General features: G+C 42.4%; 1 protein-coding gene across 1 annotated transcript; it reads left to right on the top strand.

Annotated features, from left to right (window-relative positions):
* The first annotated feature begins 710 nt into the window (after window positions 1-710).
* Window positions 711-21791, top strand: LOC141141410 (galactose-3-O-sulfotransferase 2-like). The gene is made up of 3 exons (XM_073629058.1): window positions 711-769; window positions 9522-9813; window positions 20991-21791. The coding sequence occupies exons 1-3, from the start codon at window positions 726-728 to the stop codon at window positions 21789-21791; spliced, it is 1137 nt and encodes a 378-aa protein (XP_073485159.1). The 5' UTR covers window positions 711-725.
* The last annotated feature ends 2057 nt before the right edge of the window (window positions 21792-23848 follow it).

Below are 23848 nucleotides of genomic sequence, written 5' to 3'. Positions count from 1 at the left end.
TCCTCCTCCTATACCATGAAAGTCTCAATTTTTCTAAAGGTTTTGGAGGTACTCTGCAGATATGCCTAGTATCTAGGATCTAATGGAAATTTAACTTTCACATCTTTAGTTCATTTTCCCATAGGGTTTTCAAAACATGACATTATCCCCTGGTGTAGCCAGTTTTAGATCACAGCTGGGCACTGGTCAGGAAACTAGACAAAATAATGTACAATATGCATAGACAATGAAATTTTGGTAGTCACCTTAATCTAATATGTCTAAAGACCATCTGATGTTGAAGGCTAGTTTTCTTGGAAAATAAGTAGAAGAAGAACCTGAATTATATTTCCTGAAATGTATTAGCAGTTCTTTAAAAGTTGACCCATATATAATATACACTGTATTGTCGAAAGTTTTCGGACACCTGCCTTTACATGCACATGAACTTTAATGGCATCCCAGTCTTAGTCCGTAGGGTAATATCTTCTGTAAACCATATTATATTGATGGAAATACTTCCTAGCATGGGGCATGTAATGTCCTTTGGGGTGTTCTCCGTAGATTGCAGCAGAAAACACTTGTGGATAGGTCAATGTCATGTGACAGGAAATAATTGGTTTCCTCCTTCTGATATTTATGTGTTTTATAATTGCCTCAAAGCTTAAATATCTTATTTATATTATGTCTACAGAAATATCCCGTATCTGCAAATTGCAAGTGCTGTTCTCTTTGTAACTGGTACAATGCTCCTGATCTTACAGATTTGGTATTCCAAAGTCCCAGACAGGTAGGTGGATTTATAAACAAACCAAATTAGTGTGGAGTTCTAATATAATTCATCAGATAAATATTTACTGTGCCGACATGTACAGTTCAGGACAGTTGAAAGCCAAAAATCAGCTCCCATTAATCTCTTTATGTAAAACAACTACAGTCTATGTTGAAATGCTTGACTTGAAGAATGTTCCCACTTTTGCAAACAAATATGAAATATGATATACTTGATTACATGTTCTCAGGTACATAGCATAACTTTAAAATAAATAAAAAATGCTTCTTGCGTATCTAAATGTTGATTTCTGAAATCTCTAGGATGGAAAAATCCTACTTAGTTCTCCATTGCTATGTAATGTAATGCATTTTCACTAAGTCTTGTCCCCCAGCCTGACCCTTATCTCAATTTTGCCATCTTTTGAAAGTAATATAAACTACATATAAAGTCCTATGTATAATCCTGCTCCAAAGAAACCGTTAAAAATCTGTAGGGGGAGTATCCAGTAGAATCATTTGAGGTGCTATTGTAGGCATGAACTATTGCAGCGATATGGTCTCCCCAATGCTGTTTCTTCTCTAATGGGAGGGTTCCCAGCATGTTCAACAGAGTGCGGTTGAAACGCTCAGGTTGTGGATCCCCTTGGTGGTAAGGGGTAGTCCTGGGTTTCTTTATGTTTAGGAGTTCACATAGTCTGCGGACCAGTTTTCTCTCAAAGTCCCGACCCTGATCCGAATGTAGGCGCTAAGGCAACCCATAATAAACAAAGAACTTCTCCACTAGTGTCTTGGCCACCGTATTAGCTTGTTGATCCTTGGTGGGGAAAGCCTGGGCATATCCGGTGAAATGATCTGTCACAACCAGGACATTACTCCTTCCGCTTAGATCAGGTTCCAGGCACAAGAAATCAATGAACACCAACTCCATTGGCCCTTGGCTTTGTAGATGACCCATTGGGGCTGCCCTGCCGGGTAAAGTTTTTCTCTGGATACACCAGACACAAGAGCGGCAGTAGCTTTCTACTTCTGTTCTCATGGACGGCCAGTAAAATCGATCCCTGAGTGACCATGAACATCATGTAGAGCGGTTAGCAAAGTCAAACAATGTTTCTCAGGAAGGAACAACTGGCTTAAACCTTCTGACTCTTCAGAGGGACCTCTTCGATATATGATCCCCTCTTCCAGCTTCATTTGTTCCCATTCTCTATGAATCACCTTGGTTCCCTCAATGGTGCTATTCAGCAATATTTGAGAGTCTTTGGTTGACAACGACTTCCTTATTAGATTCCCTAATGGATCCTCCGGCTCATCCGTTCTCATGTACTCCTTAGTCAATTGAGGCAGTTCTTCATTGCGTACTTGGGTCAGATTGCAGTAGTGCACTCCACTCCCTGACACACAGCATGTACTCTTTCAAGAGGTAAATTAACCCAACTCTTCTGACCATTCTGGGTGGAGTGAGGTCTTCGAGAAAGAGCGTCAGCATCTCTATTTCCCACTCCCGGTCGATATTTCAGACTGAATTGGAACTCGGACAGAGCAGCTAACCACCGATGTTCAGTGGCGTCCCATTTGGCAGTAGATAGCAAATAAGTCAGGGGGTTGTTATCAGTCTTCACCATAAAGGTGGCTCCATACAGATAGTCCCGTAGTTTATCCACTATAGCCCACTTGAGAGGCATGAACTACAACTTGTGCACAGAATAGTTCTTCTCAGGGGGAGTGAGGCTGCGATTCACGTAGGCCACTGGACGAAGTCTCCTCTCTGACTCTTGTTACAACACTCCCCCAATACTATCTCTACTGGCATCCACATGTAATTCATATGGCTTAGAGGGGTCAGCAGAGGCAAGCACCGGGGCTTCAACCAGGCTCTCCTTCAACCGCTCAAAGGACCTCTCACTCTTCAATGTCCATTGTTCCTGGATAGGTATCCTTGAGGCTTCCTGGCACCCCCTTCTGGGTTTTCTGCTGTTCTCCTTCCGTTTGCTTCTGTAACATCTCATTTAACGGCCGAGCAATCTGTGAGAAGTTCTTCACGAATCATCTGTAGTAGGAGCAGAAGCCCAAGAATTACCTCAATTCGGTGACGGTAGTTAGACGAGGCCAAGACGTGACCACCTCCAACTTTTGAGGGTCGGTGGCTATCCCTTCGGCAGATACCACGTGTCCTAGGTATATGACTGAAGTCTCGTAGAATCGGCAGTTTTCTAACAATAGCTTCAACCCGTCGTCATGTAGTTGCTGAAAACTTTCTCTAATCGGGCCTCATGCTCTTCCAAAGTTTGACAAAACACAATGTCACCTAAGTAGACTAATACGTCTACCAAGTTCATATCACCCACTGTGTTCTCCATCAGTCCCTGGAAAGTGGCAGGGGCTCCAGTTAATCCCTGTGGCATCCGATCAAACTCGAAAAACCCAAGTGGGCTAATAAAAGCCGTCTTCTCTCGGTCTTCTGGGTGCATAGGAATCTGGTAGTATCCACTCTTTAGATCCAAAACACTGAACCATTCGGCCCCTGATAAGCCATGTAAGGCTTCTTCTATGCGATGAGTTGTGTATTAATCTGGGATAGTCCTTGTATTCAAAGTTTGATAATCAACACACATCCGAAGGGACCCATTCTTCTTCCTTACTACCACAATCTGTGACGCATAAGGGCTTCTGGACTCCTTAATGACCCCTGATTTCTTTAGATCAGCCAGTTGCTGTCAAAGATCCTCAAAGTTGCACAAGGGGACCCACCTTGCCCTCTCTCGAAATTGCTTATCTTCAGTCAGCCGAATTAGAAGTTGAGCGCTCTTAGCACAGCCCACATCAAAGTCATTCTTGGAGAACATTTTCTCCCATTGAGCTATCTGAGTTTTTATCCTCTCTTCCCAAGCAGAGGGAAGATTTGGGCTGTGAACAGTGGTGCTTCTTCTGTCTCCCTTCTGGGCTACTCCATTCTTTGCTACCGGAGTGGCAGCATTCACTTTCCCAATCACCATTTGAGGCTTTAGGCTGATCAATTGGCTAGTGACATTCCGCACACTAACAGGAATTCGCCCTCTTAGCAAGGCCTGAGTGGGTACAATCTCTGGAACCAATTCTATCCCAACCTCTTCTTCTGCGGGATCAGCTTCTACCACCATGTACGGACCCGGCTAGTCCCAAGACAATTTGACTGTGGCTTTAAGACAGGCCATTCCCCAGATTACAGCGCCCTCTCTTGGGTGATCAGTCGCCACAATCTTCCAACTCCTTCCGCAGGTGCCTTCTTTTTTCTTGCAACATCCTCTGGAATGCTTGTCTCAACTGAGGATGAATTTTCCCAACAGGAGCACCCTCCAAGGCCAAGGGAGTGAGTAGCCTTCTTACCAAGTTGGTGTTGGTGCCTATCAGTAGGGAATTTCAGCCAACTCCAGGCAGTCGGGGGCGTACGACAGCCAATGTCAAAGGTTTCTGGTATTCCTGCTAGAGCAGAGTCAAAGGTTATTTTGATGGATATGTAACCATCATATGGGCACTTCTGGGTCCCGATACCCCAAATTTCTAGCTCATCAAAGGAATATGCTTCAAGTACTGGTGGTAAAAGTCTCGATATAGCAGTGCCACCTGGGCACCAGTATCCAGCAGTGCTTGTGTGTAGATGCCCTCTATCTGTACTGATACTATGGGAGAAGGCCCCACTAAGTTCTTGTGTAAGTTTCCCACAGGCGACTCTATGGTTTGTGCCCTAACCAGCGTCGTTGGAGGTGGTGGATTTGGCTTAACTGCTCATTTAGCAGGGTGTGTATTGATTTCCTGTCCCCATCTTCCATTCTCTGAGGGTTTTATTTTTATAGCATGCTTAAGCACTGGAGGGTTAGAGAGGACTGGTTGCTTGTGTCCTCCTTTTCCTTTGGCTCTCTTCTGGTCTCTTCTCTTGTCCTTCGAGTTTTCCCTTGGGACTCTCAACTAGCTCCTTCACTGAGGTCCCTTGAAGTTTCCTGATGGCTTTGGAAAGAGCAATTTCTGTAAAGCTCCTAGGACTTTGTTGAGGAGTTGAGGGCTGAAGCCGAATTTGGGACACTTAGCTCGGCAATGTCCGACCTCTCTGCATCCGTAACATCTGGGTACAGTTTTTGTTCATTTGCCCAAGTTCCTTGCTCCTGAACTTTCTCTTGGGTCTCCATGATTCACATCAGAGCATGATACATTTGAGTTTGAGCCTGAGCAACCTGGGCTATCAGTTCTGTGGGCCCAAGTTCTGCAACTGGTTTATGGAGATCCAGGCAGGCTGGTCCCTTCAGTTCAGACTCAGTCCCACTATCTTCATCAGGGTCTCCATTTCTGCATGGATGGTGCAGGCCACCACTTTCTCTATGTTCCCAGTAGCAGAATTCAAGTCTCTTGATCATCGACTTTTCTCTTCCAACAGAGCCTCTTCCTCTCGCACCTCTCTTATCAATTCAGGATAGCTGGGTACCACCTGGGTCCTCTTCATCAATTTCAACACAATAGGATGCTTGGGCTTCTTGAGGATGATGTAGCATCCGGTTTACTCGGGAGATGTATTCGGACAGACTCTCCCCCCTCAGCTGGTGAGTGTGGTTGAATTTATACATCAAATCAGCGGTAGTTACAACTCTTCCAAAAACAGCACACAAGGCATCGATTTAGTCCATGGCAACACAAGTCCTCTTGCCCATCCTCAGGTTATAGATCATATCAGCTGCTGGGCCTCGAAGGCTCTCACTAAGCCATTGTCTCCACTCCACTCTTCCATAGCCTGTAAAGCTTGGCTCATCCATCTTTCAAACTTGTCTTCTTCCACAGGCATCGGTAATTGTCCTGAAAAAAGTATTCTTAGCACTCTCAGAACCATTCTTCACCAGGCTATCGAGTCGACTAAGTGACTCATATCTGTGTAGAAGAAGAGAGGAGGGGCACTGGCCCCTTGTGATTTGGCTCCAACAAGTACAGGACATTTCTTGTGAGTTTTTGCCAAGGGTAGCTTCTCAGTCTGTCCTCTCTCCATTTTGAGTGGGAACACCCTTGCAGTCACTTCTTCCATTAGATGGACCTCTTCCACCTGAAAGCACACTGGGACCTCTTTCTGCCATTCTATCAGTGCCCTGACTTGATCTCAGCCACCTTCTGATCTCCCTCTCGTTGTGCTAATTTCCCAAGATCTCCAGAACGGTGCTTTTGTTAGTTGGGGTCCCATGACTTCTACCCCAAGCAACTGCAGCCATTGAGGTGGCTTCCCATGCAGATTGTGGCTCCGATCTAGGTTGGCTAGGGCCAGCTGCAGATAGCATCCCGGACGAGCCCCCAAATATAGCTTGGCCCCCTAGAGGACTCCTTAGAATTACCTGCTCATCTGCACGACCATGACCTGGTGAACTTTCCAACCCACCTGACACTCTGGGTTCAGACATCCTTGTAAAACTGTATGACAATAATCAGACAACTCAATGTATTTAGGTTCTATGATTATTTTACTTGAACCAAATAAAAGGGAAATATATATAATGTACACTTTAGCAAAAATGTTACCCCCTAAACAGATGTTTCAGCTAACTGCCTATACTACCACACTGTAAAATATTGAACCTAGCCAGCCTACACGCTATCCTAGGAAAGGAAAGCGGATCTAGAGAATAGTAATACAGGGGCCTTTCTATAAGTAATGGCAAAGTCCACGTTGCAGATTGGATGTTCTTCACCGGCTTGTCGGAGCTCGTTAACTGTAATCCGTGTGGATGTAGTGGGAACAGTAGATTCCTTGTAGTGAGGAAAGCTAAAGATGTCTGAGCACAGTGTTCAAATAATGCAGTAAAGTGTTCTTGGAGTAAAGATGTCTGTGCAGAGTGTCTCAATGTAACTGTGACAAAGAATGGATAAAGGCCGAGCAATTTGCCCTCTTACCAACGACCAAATCGCTCTGATGTCGAACAAACAGGAACTCGTGTAGCGACGCTCATGCAGCGGATCTCCGATATGTAGTCCTGGCACACAATCGTGCAAAGCAACTATCTGACATGAGGACTATTCCTCCCACAATCCTTTTATTTGGCATATGATATGATGTCCCTGGATACATTGATCACTAGAGCGACAAGCGATACTTTAAAATGCTAGAAGGTACGGTGCTTTATGCTTGTAGTCCATATTGCTACATAATCATGAGCGTTCCTTTTTATATGGGAGTCCGGTTGTTGCTAACTCTTGCTCGTTTTGACTATGGCTTTGATTTCTACATCTGTGAGTTCCTGTCTCCATTGTGTGACAGCATTCTGCCCAAGTTCCAGTCTAGTATTCACAACATTCCAAAAGTATCCAGAATGTCATCTGAATGCCCATAGTGTCAGGACCTACCATAGGCATGCCATTAGTTTTGCTTCTACGCACTATCATCAACTCCAGGGGGTATTGGACAGGAGGTTTAAGAGAAGAAGCCCCATCAGCTTGGCCTCTACCAGGTACAAGACAGATATATGCACAAGAGAAAGGTTCCCTCATGCATTGCAAGGAAATTGGATTTGTTAATTATGAGAGAGAAGAGTTCAGAGTGGGTAAAGGGTATACGGGGGAGATAAAAAAAGTAAAAAAGTCTTTCTTGGGCCTTTGGAGCTTCCCTGGAGACAAGGTTTTTTAAGCTTATAATGCTTAAGCATTCCAATATGGTCCATGATTCAATCATAAGATGGTTACATTGGTCTCTGTTATGAAATAGTAACCAAAGGTATCATATATGGTGGAAATATGTATCTTGATACTAGAGGGATTTAGTTTGGTCCACTATATCACATATTGTATTTAGTTATCTACACCTGCCCTATATGTTAAGAGGTATAGTTGCTTTCAGAATTTTAAATTTAAATCTGCCCTTTAAGGAGGGAGAGAGCAGAGAAAGCCGTTGCTCTCGGGCACAGCACTGGATCGAGCCCAGGTATGTATTGGAGGGGACTGGGGAGGGGGGAGCTACACATAGAAAGTTTTTAACTTTGATGCAGAGAATGCAGTAAGGTAACAAAAACCTGCTGACTTTATAAAGAAATGACAACACCAGCCTATGAAGCAAAAGCCCATTTTTTTCCCCAAGGAAGCCTTGCAGCAAAACGTTTGTCATGGATGGGACAGCAGCTAAAAGTGACTGCTGACCTAAAATCAACAAAAAATAAAATGAAAGACAAAATAGTCTCCAATAATATTAATAATAAAAAAAGGTGTTGGTTGCCCAAGGAGCTAACAATCAGAATTAAAATACAGTTTCCTAATGGACCCTAACCTCTACTTATGCAGTTTGTCAGCTTTCTCTATGCTTTCCCTACAATACCTTCTAGTTTACTGACACTGTGGCTACTCTGTAACCCCCTATTATAGTATCAAAGCTGGCTTATCCAAAAGACCACCCCCATATTTACCCTTCTAGGGTTCATAGTTTAAAGGCCACGTAGTGCTCTATGGCTTAAAGTAATCTCCCAGGTAAATCTGTACCAAAATGTATTAGGACCACAAGAAATCTCAAACCTACAGAATTCACCTATAACCCATGGTAACAGAGAACCCCAGCCCCAACCTCATCCCTTCTCTGGACATGTCAGGGGCCATAATTAAGGTATTTCCCAAGCTGGCTATCAATATGTAAAGATAATAGAAAGATAATGCAAGATAATTAAAATATCAGATACCCGAAAATGATAACAAGACTCCACAAATTGTTTGCAGGAGTTCATCACAGTTGTTCAAGATCAAAGTGACATGGTCCAAACATTAAAAGTTATTTTAGATATTTTTGTAAAGCACTAAAGAGACTTTTTTAAAACGCCCTGTGACCCAATTATATTCACATTTTCTGCAGCTTGCTTCCTCCACAGACCTTACCATGGTTAAGCTCTGTACTGGATGGTTCCAGAGCTCACACAGGGTTAATGATACATTCTCTCTATCACATGACAATTGGCTGCTTAGGATGCTGGAAGGAGGTGTTATTGTTGCTATAGGAGACAGCTGTTACTAGAAAAGTACAGATTGCTGGGTACGGCTTAAAGGCCTCTTTTTCTGTACTGATGTCTACCTTTCCAATTTTGTTTGAAGGGTCTGCTAGTCTGCTTGCCTGCTTGTTATTGAGTGTCCTGTGCCCTACCCCTCTCTCTCTGAATTTTTGTTGCGTTCGCAATAAACTCACTTTTGTTCACCATTAAACGTGACTGGCGCCCATTTTTCTACACTGTCCACAGCCCATCATGCCTAGCAACTTGCACTCTGAGGTGAAATGTCAGCTCTCTCTGATAAAGGGGATCAGGGGGGCGCTACACAGTAAATATATGAATGTCTGTAGTCTGAATACAGTTATACTTGAAAATGATTCTGTGACTAAACTGGAAGGACAAATAAAATATGTACCTGTGAAGAATAAAGTAAATGCTTACCTCTCCTGCTGTCCACACCAATAAATACCTCTCCAATAAAGAGAAATCCCCAGCTGAAGTTTCTTTGTAAATTAACACATTCAGGAGTGTCAATCTCCTGGCTCTCCACAGGGATACGTGGTTCCTTCCACCAATGTATACATAACTACTGTGTCCATTGGTGACATAGGGGCCGGTGAAAGGAACCAATGAGAGTAGCAGGGAACCAGATGGTGAAAAGTCCTTTAAAGTGTTAGAATGGAGTGGTATTCAGAGGTGCAGAACAGGGAAAGAGGGTTTGCAGAGGGGAGTATTGCGTAAAAATAACAATAATAAACTCAAAATGCGTACTCATGAAGAAAAAAACTATAATTTTGTTTTCAGATCTGAGAACAGAACAAACCTCAGGAAAATGCTGCTCAATAAAGGCAGAAGGTCTTGTCAGCCTAAGAGAAACATCTTTTTTTTGAAGACCCACAAAACAGCCAGCAGCACCATCATGAACATCCTTCTGCGCTATGGTGAATTCAACAACTTGAACTTTGCCTTACCTGTTCGCTTTACATATTACTTTTACCCAAAACCTTTTTCAGCCTTGTATGTGGATGGTTTTTCTGAAAAGGGAAATAAGAATTTCAACATCATGTGCCATCATATGCGCTTCAGGTTCACAGAGGTGAAAGCGACTTTTAGACTTACAGATACTTCTACTTCTAGATAATTCCAGGCTTTTTATTCTATGCATACCTTATTTTTCTTTTCTTCCCCATTCTTCTGACAGTGGCCTTTTTCAATAAGGTCATATACAGCCATCTTCCTTTACTTTCTAGAGGTTTAATTTACTGGAACCCCGAGGCCTGCACTGTAACAGTGCACATCATCTGACAGGAAAGGCACTGGTGATGTAGCCTTCTCAAGAGATCAATTCCTCTATATGCAGCTGCCCTTGCCGCTCCTTCTATCCAGCTTACTTCAGCTGCCCCCCATGTGCACTCCAGCCCGCTGTGCTCCGTACCAATCACTGACTCTGTCCATTCTTAACTGTGGCATAGTAAACTCTGTCTACTATGCTTCAGTTTATGAATGGACAGGAAGCTCTGTACAGAGCTATTCCTGCCCATACATTCTGTGTAGCTGAGTCTACAGAGAAGGAGTTTTAAGATTGCATCCTCAGTCTCCTTCTCTGTCTCAAAGGTGGAACATTAGAGGTCTTCTTAGACCCCTGATATCTCACCAAAGTCCCCTGGGGCTCCTAAAAAAATTATAAATTATATTTAAAAAAAAAAATTGTAAAAAATTAAATAACAAAAAATATATATATATTGATACCAGTGGCGGAACTACAGGGGTCACAAAGGTCGTACTCGTGGCCAGGCCCTGAAGTTCCACCACCGGGCTCGGAGGGAAGGGCCCTGGCCAGGGGTCAGGGGGGCCCTTTGTGGTTTCTTGCACCAGGGCCTTGAAGGTTCTAGTGGGATACACTGAATATTAAGTTGAATTAATACAATGACTTTAAGGTGGTAGCATAACCATATATAATTTGGGTAGGAGGCTGAGGTCTATCAGCACACCTATGATTAAGGAAATGTTTTATTTTACAGTCCAATATCTTGAGTGGGCATTGGTTTTATTTAGCTTCTGTATTAAGTAAGATTCCTTAGTATACTGCTGTTATGTAGTTTGCGAGCTTGTCTCTGAGGATGATGAACAGTGAAAGGCAGTATACTGTATATTGTGTGTTACTGTGGTGCAATATTATTTTTAGGATTTATTTATTTTTTTAGGAATTTGAATCACAAGATAGTAAAGTGGGAAAGTACCATCAAAACCACGCACCATTTTATTTCTTTAAAATTCTATGTTATGATTTGTGGCTTTTTTGCTAGAAAAATGCATAAAATACCTTTTTTCACTAAATGAAAATCTTGCTTCTTACCCCCACACTGTGGTGCCCTATGCTGGCATGTAACAATCACTATTTTTGCTAGAAAAGTACCTAAAGGGGTTGTAAAGGTATTTTTTTTATTTTTTAAAAATAACAAACATGTTATACTTACCTTCACTGTGCAGCTCGTTCTGCACAGAGTGGCCCCGAACCTGCTCTTCTGGGGTCCCTTGGCGGCTGTCTCAGCTCCTCCCCGCAATAATTAACCACCTTAATGCGAGCTCCCTCGCATGGTGGTTAGTTATTGCGGGCGCGCTCCCGTGATACAGCCGGCGGCTATAGCCGCTCGCTGTATCACTCGGCCCCGCCCCCCAGCGCGCCGCGTCATTGGATGTGATTGACAGCAGCGCGAGCCAATGGCTGCGCTGCTTCCAATCCATCCACTGTAGCCAATCAGCGGCCAGGCTGAGCAGCGGAATCGAGGACGTGAACGAGCAGCCGAATTTCGAGGGGTCAGGTAAGTAAAACGGGGGAGCTGGGGACGGCGGTATTGTTAGTAGTTTTTTCACCTTAATGCATAGAATGCATTAAGGTGAAAAAATGTTTACCTTTACAACCCCTTAAAGCTCCCAAACATATATACAGCCATACCCCACTTTTAAGTACGCAATGGGGTTTATTTACTAAAGCTGGAAAGTGCAAAATCAGGCTAACTGGTGCATAGAAACCAATGAGCTTCTAACCCCAGCTTGTTCAATCAAGCTTTGGTAATAAAACCTGGAAGCTCATTGGTTTCTAAGCAGCCGTGAGCCTGATTTTGCAATTTCCAGCTTTAGTAAATAAACCCCATTGTGTACTTAAAAGTGGGGTATGGCTGTATTTTTTAAAACAGCAAGTTACATCAAGTAAATAGATTCCAAACATGTCACGCTTTGAATCCCCCCCCCCCCTCCCCGCGACGGCAACAAACAAATTTTATTTTAATACTTATTGGCTACGATTTAAAAGCTTTTACGGGTTACCACTTTAGATGAACAGAGATTAGTCTCCATGATCTGACATTCAGGTCGATACCTCACATGTGGGACGATCGTGTGCGTGCAGGACTGATGCGCGCATTCCCCTTTGCCTGCTAACACGCAGGCAAATTTAATAATTTAATTATTATTATTTTTTTTTTAATATTCTTTATTTTTTACACTGTTGCTTTCAATTTTATTTTTATCACATTTATTGCTGTCAGAAGGAATGTAAACATCCTTTGTGACAGCAACAGGCTGTCCTCTGCCCTAGAAAGCATTCAAAACACCAAGATTGATGTTTTTGAATACTATTGATTTTCAAAAAATGGAGCTGTTGACATCAGGGTATACCAGAAGTGATGTCATGTCATGGCTTCCAGGGTTACCATAGCGGAGACCCGATCAATATGGATCTCCGAATAGCTGACAGACATGCTGGCTAGTAGCTTGGGTGTCCCAGTGGGGCGGTAGAGCTAGAGAGAGCCATGAAAGGCGGAAGAGGGAGGGTAGTCCCCTCCCGCTGCTTGTAATAACAATTGAGTGGCTAGTTAGCCACTCCAATTGCTATTACAAGAAAGCCGACTGTCAGCTCTAAAGAACGGTATGGGGCATCACCCAGGTACAACCACTTGAAGTCAAATTACGTACTAGGTAGGTGACTTGACAGCAAGTGATTATACTTTACGGGCCTGCAATATATGTGCAGTTAAGGTAAAACGTACTGTAGACACACAGATGAAATAAAAAATATTTTTTTGAAAAGTTTTATTCATTGCTTTTTAACATAACAAGTATACACAAGACCCAACGGGCCACACACAAAAATAAACTATTTACATTTCTTCAGTGTTGACTCTCTCCTCCTCCTTCCAGACCCTCACTCAGTGACAAAAACAAAATAATAAGGCCACCTATTTTTTAGTAACAGTCAATGGTACGTTACGATATGTCAGACAATTACATACATGTTAAATCCCACTGCAGGTGTATTCTATTAGGTGCCACTCAATCCGCCACCGTAGTTTCACTATTCATCCAACTGCCCCACACTTTATCAAATTTCTGTGGTATGCCCCTACTAATGTATATAGCCTTGTATAAAGGTGCAGCCCTATTAAACACACCCTTCCATGCTGATACAGATGGAGGATTGGGCTTTTTCCATGATAAGATCTTCCAAAAGATATGCATTAAATCAGCAGTGAGGAAACTGCACCACCAGCAACAAGGCGACTGGGTAGGGAACATTAAAATAAAAAATCTTTAACAAGTTTTATAGAACTCTTAAAGTGGTTGTAAACCCTTTACAACCACTTTATACTACAGGCAAGCCTATAATTAGGCTTACCGGTAGCTACATTGGCTATCTCCTAAACCTGCACGGTTTAGGAGATATCCCTGTATTTGCATGTGCCGATGTCATCAGCACATGTGCACTTAAGCAAACTGAAGCAACGGCAGGTACGTGCTGTTGCTTCAGTTGTACTGTGCTGTTACCGGAGGCTCCCGCACATGTGCAGGAGGGACGTCATTGCAGCTCTGGCCAATCACAGCGCTGGAGCCGCGATACCTAGAAGTAACCCCCCCCCCCGGGGAGCTGTTGGCCACCGGAGCGGTGAATGAGGACCTCTGTGGGGGCTTCGATCTCAGGTAAGTAATTCATATTGAGCTAGTATGCTATGCATACTAGCTCATTATGTATTTGCCTTGCAGGTTTTTTTTTTTTTTAGGATTTTTTTAAACGGGTTTACAACCACTTTAACAGTCTCTAATAAGCTAGGCTTAGTATCTCTGCTAATGACAGTGTCCACTTGGACAATGCAACCTAAATAATTTCCCTAAATAATTAAAGTGTTTTACACATCCAATATGTACAGCCCTATTGGATTCAAAATGATTCTCTGCCACTTTCCAGGGAAAATATGGACTGTTGTGAGTTGACCCAGGTTTCTAAAGCTGAACTCAAGCAATTATCTGCATTGCGTACTTACATTGGTCCAACTTGCCACAATGTAAATATGAATCTCGTACCTGAGGAACAAGGAAGTTGGAAATTACTGCAGTATTCTTCCGGGTCCTGCTCAGATTCTCTGAGCCTGTGCCTCTGCACACTGACCAAAGGTGGTTGACCACTCAGTACTGCAGCCAAACACAGAACACCTTGTATATTTTTCACAGCATTCTCTATATGGACAAGGTGACAAGGGGGAGTGGTGACATCACAATATCCACAATATCCACATCGTCCAATCAGAGAACACCCTGTACTCGCTGAAAAAAATACAAAGCATTGTATAAATGGTTGCAGTGCCAAGTAGGCATCTCCTTACAGTCAGTGTACAGGGTAAACGAATGGATTCAGTCAACGCAAAAAAGCAATAATACTCCTATCGTAAGCAGTTAAACACTTAAGGTCAGTATATTGCAATCCTTAAAAAGACTTAAGAATACAAAATAGTACAGCGCTAAAAACAAAAAAACATCATTCTAAAAATACATAGGGATAAAGTCCAACAGCTCTGAGACATATAGACAGTCACAGTTCATATAGTATGAGAGCCAAAGATGACACAAAAGAAGGCACCAACAAATAAGGGTAGACTCCCCAGTAGTGATCAGGGTGCTCGAAAATGATTTAAATTAATGTGCATCCTTATCTCTGCTTCCACCACTGTAAATACAGGGCACTCACCTCACTTTGTGGACCTCTGAATTAAAAGAAAGGTCATTCAAGCATTCCCCTCAGGGGCAATCGTAATTTCTCTCCTCTTCTGCAAGTGAAAGTAAAGTTCCTTTACAGGCACATCCTCATTTTTTTTATGGGCTCATTTTTAGGGATCAAGTGGTCATAGAATTCAGCCACTAAAATCAGAACCAAGCTATGCACTCCAATACGTAGGCCGAACTACATGACAACTTATGCCCCGTACACACGGTCGGACTTTGTTCGGACATTCCGACAACAAAATCCTAGGATTTTTTCCGACGGATGTTGGCTCAAACTTGTCTTGCATACACACGGCCAAACAAAGTTGTCGGAAAATCCGATCGTTCTGAACACGGTGACGTAAAACACGTACGTTGGGACTATAAATGGGGCAGTGGCCAATAGCTTTCATCTCTTTATTTATTCTGAGCATGCGTGGCACTTTGTCCGTCGGATTTGTGTACACACGATCGGAATTTCCGACAACAGATTTTGTTGTCGGAAAATTTTATCTCCTGCTCTCCAACTTTGTGTGTCGGAAAATCCGATGGAAAATGTCCGATGGAGCCCACACACGGTCAGAATTTCCGACAACACGCTCCGATCGGACATTTTCTATCGGAAAATCCGACCGTGTGTACGGGGCATTAGAGTCAGAATAAACGAGCATCTGGCAAACATCAAAAAAGTATTCCCAAACCATAGTGTGTCGAGACATTTTAAAGAATTTCACAACAGTGACCCCACACTCTGTACCTTCTATGGAATTGACAAGATCTCTAAACATTGGAGGGGAACACATATGAAGAGGGCAGTCTCACAAAATGAGACAAAATGGTTGTATAAATTACGCACTATCCAGCCATATGGCATGAACATTGAGCTGGATTTGAATTGCTTTTTATCCAATGACTAAATCAGTGGTGCTGCCCTCTAGGGATGTTTTTGAGATAACCATTTTTTTTTTAAAAAAAGGATATCCTACTTGAATGTATTTGTATTTATTTATTTATTTCAGGTACTTATATAGCGCCGTCAATTTACGCAGCGCTTTACATATACATTGTACATTCACATCAGTCCCTACCTTCAAGGAGCTTACAATCTAAGGTCCCTAACTCACATTCATACATACTAGGGACAATTTAGACAGGATCTAATTAACCTACCAGCATGTCTTTGGAGTGTGGGAGGAAACCGGAGTACCCGGAGGAAACCCACACAGGCACAGGGAGAACATGCAAACTCCAAGCAGGTAGTGTCGTGGTTGGGATTCAAACCAGTGACCCTTCTTACTGCTAGGCGAGAGTGCTACCACTACACCATTGTGCAATTAATTGGATACTCATCTATGTTTTAGATTTTTAATGCATTATCATCTACTGATATCCATTCTATTCTCCGTGGGGGACGGGCGAGGTTACATCATGTTAAGATCCAGCTTTGTAAAATTAGTGTCCCTTAGTCACTCAACACGATTAGACACCTATATTAGAAGGAAGGGGTTGTCCTGTGTGTGTATGTGTATGTGTGTGTATATATATATATATATATATATATATATATATATATATATATGAAAAAAAAAAAAAAAAAATATATATATATATATATATATATATATATATATATATATATATATATATATATATATATATATATATATATATATATATATATATATATATATATTTTTTTTTTTTTTTTTCATTTTTGTTTCTATTTCTGAGTCCATTTCTGTACAAAAGTGAGTAGTACACCCCTCACGTTTTTGGAAATATTTTATTATATCGTTTCGTTGATATCACTGAGGAAATGACACTTTGCTACATTGTACAGTAGTGAGTTTGTATAACAATGTAAATTTGACTATATCCACGTTTGTGTGGAACAATAAGAGACCGAGAATCGCCATTAGATTACTGAGGCGCCACAGGGATGCAGGGGGCCTGAGCCTTCCAGACGCGCAAAAATATTATCGAGCTATGGTCCTACAAAGGATACTTGATTGGCGCTTCCACACACACTCCAAAATATGGGTCTCTTTAGAAAAATATATGGCGGGAAGAAATCTGGCATATGCCCCGTGGTTGGCCCGGGAGCACAGAGGTTTGTCAACTTTTGCGTCTCCATTAACGACCCAGCTTCTGAAAGCCTGGGACCGACTTAATACCAATTTAGACTTGGCGCCCCCTGTGTCACCTCTGGCTCCGCTGGGAGGATATCAGTGGTTTCTGCCTGGGGAACAGACAGGTTTTTTTGGTTCCTGGGTGGATGACAGTAATGCCAGCTGTGGTAAATTGATGGAAAGTAGTAAATTAGTCTCACTAGAAGCCCTCAGAGCCCAGTCAGGGAGTTTCCCTATGGACTTTTGGCGATATAGGCAACTTCACCATTTTTTCAAACAACACGGGACCTCCATAAGAGATACTTCCTCCCTTACACCGTTTGAATGCCTATTCGCAGATGAAGAGCCGATTCCACATATGATCTCTGCACTGTATCAGCTACTCAGCTTTGCTTCTCCAATAGTGAAACCACCATACATTAGGGCGTGGGAACGAGACCTGGGAGTAGTTTTTACCCCTGCTCAATTATCTGCCCTTTATCAACTCACGCGGTCCAGTTCCATTGACTCTAAGACGCAAGAAATGAACTACAAAATAATGATACGCTGGTACCCAGTAGCGGCAGCGTTAGCGAAAATATATCCAGCTACATCGGAACTATGCTGGAGAGGTTGTGGTCACAAAGGCACTCTTCTCCACATTTGGTGGGATTGTCCTGCGATTACATTTTACTGGGAGGATATTAAATCACAAATTAAAGATATCATGGGCATTGACATTCCTCTCTCTCCGGAGCACTTCCTGCTGCACATTCCTCCCATGCCAATACGCCAGTATAAGAAAAGTATACTGCCTCACCTGCTTAATGCAGCAAAGCGGCTTCTCCCTATATACTGGAAACGGCCCCAAGTCCCATCCAGAGAGGAATGGTATCGCAGGGTAGGAGGTATCGGTGAGGCAGAGGATTGGATTGCCACATGTAAAGGTGTTCGTGACCGCTTCACAGCGATGTGGCAACCCTGGACAATATATACCTCAGATTTAAGTCACATTCCTTCTAGCCTAGACATAGCCCTTCTCGAGCTAGCTGATCCATCCTTGAAAGGGCGCCTTACTGGCCCACAAAGGGGAGCAGCGAACCAAGACCCAAGGTAAAATAAGGTGAAAAACACTTGGGGGAGACACATCCCCTTCCCCTGTTCTATTTTTAGTAGGAGTGGTGCTGTCGGGAGGGCCTCGACGGGGGGCGGAGCTGGATGCAGGTTCCCAGGTATGTTCCAGATTATCTCTTCTTCTCTTTTTTACTTTTCTTTTTCCTAAATACTGCATTGAGTGTTAACTAGTTACAGATGTTTGTTTAAAGACAAGATAATATGTTTAGTGCCAGGTGACGAATAAGCAATGGCTAAGCAAAGAAACCGGACGGTCTTTGGAGATTTATGGCCATGAGACACCCTGGTCTGGGGGTGTACTAGCAATATGGTACTTATATGGCTATTACATGTGATCTTGTAGGGGGCCGGGGGGGCGGGGGTGTAGAGAGAGGTTAGTTGGAGGCGTATGTTGCCCCCCTCTCTCCGCGCGCTCCCACTCGGCCCTCCTTGTAACCTGTCTGCACAACTGAACTTAGCTTAAAATTTAAAAAAGATTTGTCAAATTATTATAGTCCAGGGACTAAGACAAACGCACTTCTACATTATGTCACCTGGCGGGCTGTTGGTTTTTTTGTTTTTCTTCCTTTTTCTTTTTATCAACACTAGCTACACCAGTTAAAATGTGACTGTCTAGTATTTCATATATATTACTGATAGTATTGAAGTTTTTGTTTCTCTTTCTTTATTATTCCTTCTTCTTTTTTTTGTTGAATAATAAGAAAAAATGGCTGGTATATCACCTAAAAACCGTCTATCTAGATAGATGTAAGTCTATACTCACAGTTTATAATTTTGCAATGTGATACCCTGTCTTTCATAAATAAAGATTTATAAAAAAAATTAAAAAAAAACAATGTAAATTTGCTGTCCCCTCAAAATAACTCAACACACAGCCATTAATGTCTAAACTGCTGGCAACAAAAGTGAGTACACCCCTAAGTGAAAATGTCCAAATTGGGCCCAATTAGCCATTTTCCCTCCCCAGTGTCATGTGACTCATTAGTGTTACAAGGTCTCATGTGTGAATGGGGAGCAGGGGTGTTAAATTTCATGTTATCGCTCTCACTCTTACTGGTCACTGGAAGTCCAATATACCACCTCATGGCAAAAAACTCTCTGAGGATCTGAAAAAAGAATTGTTGCTCTACATAAAGATGGCCAATGCTATAAGAAGATTGCCAAGACCCTGAAACAGGGCTGCAGCATGGTGGATAAGACCATACATCGGTTTAACAGGACAGGTTCCACTCAGAACAGGCCTTACCATGGTCGACCAAAGAAATTGAGTGCACATGCTCAGCATCATATCCAGAGGTTGTCTTTGAGAAATAGACTTAAGAGTGCTGCCAGCATTGCTGCAGAGGTTGAAGGGTTTTGGGGTCAGCCTGTCAGTGCTCAGACCATATGCCGCACACTGCATCAAATTGGTCTGCATGGCTGTCGTCCCAGAAGGAAGCCTCTTCTAAAGATGATGCACAAGAAAACCTGAAAACTGTTTGCTGAAGACAAGCAGGACATGGATTACTGCAACTATGTCTGATGAGACCAAGATAAGGGCATCCGCAAACGGAAGGTGGAGGAGCACAAGGTCTATAACATCCACCAGCTCCATGATGTCGTCATGGAGGAGTGGAAAAGGACTCCAGTGGAAATCTGTGAAGCTCTGGTGAACTCCATGCCCAAGAGGGTTAAGGCATTGCTGGAAAATAATGCTGGCCACACAAAATATTGACACTTTGGGCTCAATTTGGACATTTTCACTTAGGGGTGTACTCACTTTTGTTGCCAGTGGTTTAGACATTAATGGCATACACTCACTACTTTACATTGTAGCAAAGTGTCATTTCTTCAGTGTTGTCACATGAAAAGGTATAATAAAATATTTTAAAAATGTGAGGGGTGTACTCACTTTTATGAGATACTGTGTGTGTGTGTATATATATGTGTGTGTGTGTGTGTATATATATATATATATATATATATATATATATATATATATATATATATATATATATATATAATATATATATATATATATATATATATACCTGTTAAACCGATGTATGGTCTTGGCCACCATGCTGCAGCTCTGTTTCAGGGTCTTGGCAATCTTTATATATATATATGTTTGCTATGTACCCCACATGGCTTCTCGCAAACTGCAAATGGAACTTATTATGGCTTTCTTTCAACAATGGCTTTCTTCTTGCCACTCTTCCATAAAGGCCAGATTTGTGTAGTGCAGGACTAATAGTTGTCCCGTGGACAGATTCTCCCGCTGTGGATCTCTGCAGCTCCTCCAGAGTTACCATAGGCCTTTTGGCTGCTTCTCTGGATAATGCTCTTCTTGCTCCAGCCTGTCAGTTTAGGTGGACGGCCATGTCTTGGTAGGTTTGCAGTTGTGCCATACTCTTTCCATTTTCAGATGATGATTGAACAGTGCTTTGTGAGATGTTCAAAGCTTGGGATATTTTTTTTATAACCTAACCCTGCTTTAAACTTCTCCACACCTTTATCCCTGACCTGTCTGGTGTGTTCCTTTGCCTCCATGATGCTCTTTGTTCACTAAGGTTCTCTTACAAACTTCTGAGGGCTTCACAGAACTGCTGTATTTATACTGAGATTAAATTACACACAGATGGACTTTTTTTTACTAATTAGGTGACTTCTGAAGGCCATTGGTTCCACTTGCAGCTGTATTTGCAGTGAAAGGTGTTTCTATAAACTATCTACAAAGGGGGGCTGAATACAAAATGCACGCCACACTTTTCTCATATTTATTTGTAAAAAAAAATAGAAAAATGGTTATCATTTTCCTTCCACTTCACAATTATGTGCCACTTTGTGTTGGTCTATCACATAAAATCCCAATAAAATACATTTACATTTTTGGTTGTAACATGACAAAATGTGGAGAATTTCAAGGGGTGTGAATACTTTTTCAAGGCACTGTATAGCACCAAACCATCCCTTCATGTCACAGAGACCAACTAATGATTTATGCTATTATTTACAGGTTCAAAAAGTAATGCCAAATGACACTTTTTATTTCACTGTCCTGCGGAACCCAATTTCGCTAATGGAGTCGGCTTTTTCTTATTATAAAAACAAAGGGCCATTTGCAAAGGCTAAGAACCTGGAAGACTTTCTCAGTAATACCTCTACATATTATGATGTTAAAATGGACAAAAGCCACTTGGCTAAAAACCTAATGACTTTTGATTTCGGATTTGATCCCAATGAACTTGACACCATTAAAAATGCAAAGTCAGCACAAGCGACAATAGATAAAATCTTTAAACTAGTGCTTATCATGGAATACTTTGATGAGTCTCTTATTCTTTTGAAGGATGCCCTTTGTTGGTCATTTGATGATGTCTTGTCCTTTCCACTGAATAGGAGAAATAACACCACCAAGAAATCCCTCACTTTGGAAACACAAGAGAAAGTGAAAAGATGGAACAGCCTTGACTGGCAATTGTATATCTATTTCAACAATTCCTTCTGGAAACATGTAGAGAAGTTTGGAAGGGAGCGAATGCAACGCGAGGTGCATATATTACAAATGAAAAGGGCTGAGGCTGAAAAAAAATGTCTGCAGGGTGAGGTTGCTCCCAGTCACCTAAAAAGCAAATTAATGATGCCCCATCAGTCTGGAATAGCCACAATTCTTGGATACAACCTGAAACCTGGAATTACAACAAACAAGACCCTGTGTCAGAGACTTATTATACCAGAGGTCCAGTATAGTAATCTCTTACATTTCAAGCAAAAAAGAAAACAAACACAAATTCGTTATTATAAAGCCAGAGCATAACATGCCAGACTGGTACTTATTTCCGTAGTTCTGGACCTGTTTTAAGACCTGATATAGTGTAAGGCTGGGCAATGGTAAAAAGGCATAGAAATAAACATTAAGACCCCTTTCACACTCCTTAGAGCTAAAAATAGCACCTGTAAAGTGCCTGAAAAAAGCCTCATCTGCAATCCCAGTGTGAAAGCCAAAGTGCTTTCACACTGGGGCGCTGCGCTGGCAGGACGTCCAAAAAAGTCCTGCAAGCAGCTTCTTTGAGGTGCTTTAGGAGTGGTGTATACAAATTTCGATTTGGTTTTAGTCTTAGGACTATAATGGTTTTTTAGTTTTAGTCCAATTTTAGTCTTCTGCAAGTGTTTTAGTCATAGTCTTTGACTAAAATGCTATTTTAGTTTTAGTCCCATTTTAGTCATTTTAGTCAACTAAAATGGCACAGCCCCCCGCCCTCTGCTCAATACACAGCCGCCCACCATCTGCACAATGCACAGCCCCCAACAATACACAGCCCCCCCACCCTCTGCACAATACACAGCCCCCACTCTCTGCACAATACACAGCCCCCCACAATACACCCCCCACCCTCTGCACAATACACAGCCCCCACCCTCTGCACAATACACAGCCCCCCACAATACACCCCCCCACCCTCTGCACAATACACCCCCCCACCCTCTGCACAATACACAGCCCCCACCCTCTGCACAATACACAGCCCCCCACAATACACCCCCCCACCCTCTGCACAATACACAGCCCCCACCCTCTGCACAATACACAGCCCCCACCCTCTGCACAATACACAGCCCCCCACAATACACCCCCCCACCCTCTGCACAATACACCCCCCCACCCTCTGCACAATACACAGCCCCCACCCTCTGCACAATACACAGCGCCCCACAATACACCCCCCCACCCTCTGCACAATACACAGCCCCCACCCTCTGCACAATACACAGACCCCCACCTTCTGCACCATACATAGCCCCCTACAATACAGGTGCCTCCTTGCCATTTTCATCTTGTTTTCGTTCCTTAATGAAAACAGATTTGATTTTTGCCATAGTTTTCGTCAGTGGACGAAAATGTGCTGTACTTTTAGTTTAGTTTTCATTACTGTAAAAATGCCACTGATGAAATCTTTGACAAAATGTTTTCGTTGACGAAATGAACACTGCTTGTCACTATTGATGACTACAAATTTACAACATAGAAACATAGAAGAGACAAAGGCAGAAAAAAGACCAAGTGGTCCATGGAGTCTTTTTTTTTATGTTTATACTTTTTTTTAACTTCATTGCCTGAGTATAGATCTACGTTTGTTGTTGTCCCAAGCATGTCTGAATGCACTTACTCTTGACTGACTCACTACATATGCTGGAAGTCTATTCCAATCAACTACTCTTTCAGTAAATTAATACTTTCTAAGATTAGTTTTGAACTTTCCTCCTGCTAGTCTGAAGTGATGTTCTTGATCTTGGTTTCTCATTGAAAATACTGCCCTCCTAAACCTCATTCATACCCTTGATGTATTTAAGGCTGGGTTCACACTGTTCCGAATTGGATGCTGGTTTTTCAGCATCCAATTCGCATAGCAGGAGATTGTGCCCGGCTCTCTATGGAGCCAGTTCACACATCTCCGCAGCGGCTCCGATGCGAATTGCACAGGAGTTCTGTATGTCTTTTGGTCTGTTTAAGGTCTGGATTTGGGCTGAAATCGGACCTGAAACAGTGAATGGAGACACACCGGACTCCTGCTGTGAGCCGGAGCGTGCTGCAGTGGGAACCCAGCCTAACAGTCTCTGATTTCCCTTCTTTCTTCCGGACTCTACATATTAAGTTTCTGAAATCTCTCCTGTTTCAACCCTCAGATCTTTCACCAATTGTGTTGCCTCTCTCTGGACCTAATTGAATATTTTATTTTATTTTATTTGACTATCTCTGGACCTGTTCTATCTGAACAATCAGGGCCAGATTAAGACCATCATGGGCCTGGTGCTGAGGATTATGGTGGGGCTTTTTATAAAAAAATAAATTAAATAAAAAATAATTAAAAATGA

Source organism: Aquarana catesbeiana, linkage group LG04, assembly GCF_042186555.1.
Source record: "Aquarana catesbeiana isolate 2022-GZ linkage group LG04, ASM4218655v1, whole genome shotgun sequence".
Taxonomy (NCBI): Eukaryota; Metazoa; Chordata; class Amphibia; order Anura; family Ranidae; genus Aquarana; species Aquarana catesbeiana.
The sequence above is the reverse complement of the archived record's forward strand: the minus strand, read 5'-3'. Positions and strand labels throughout refer to the sequence as shown.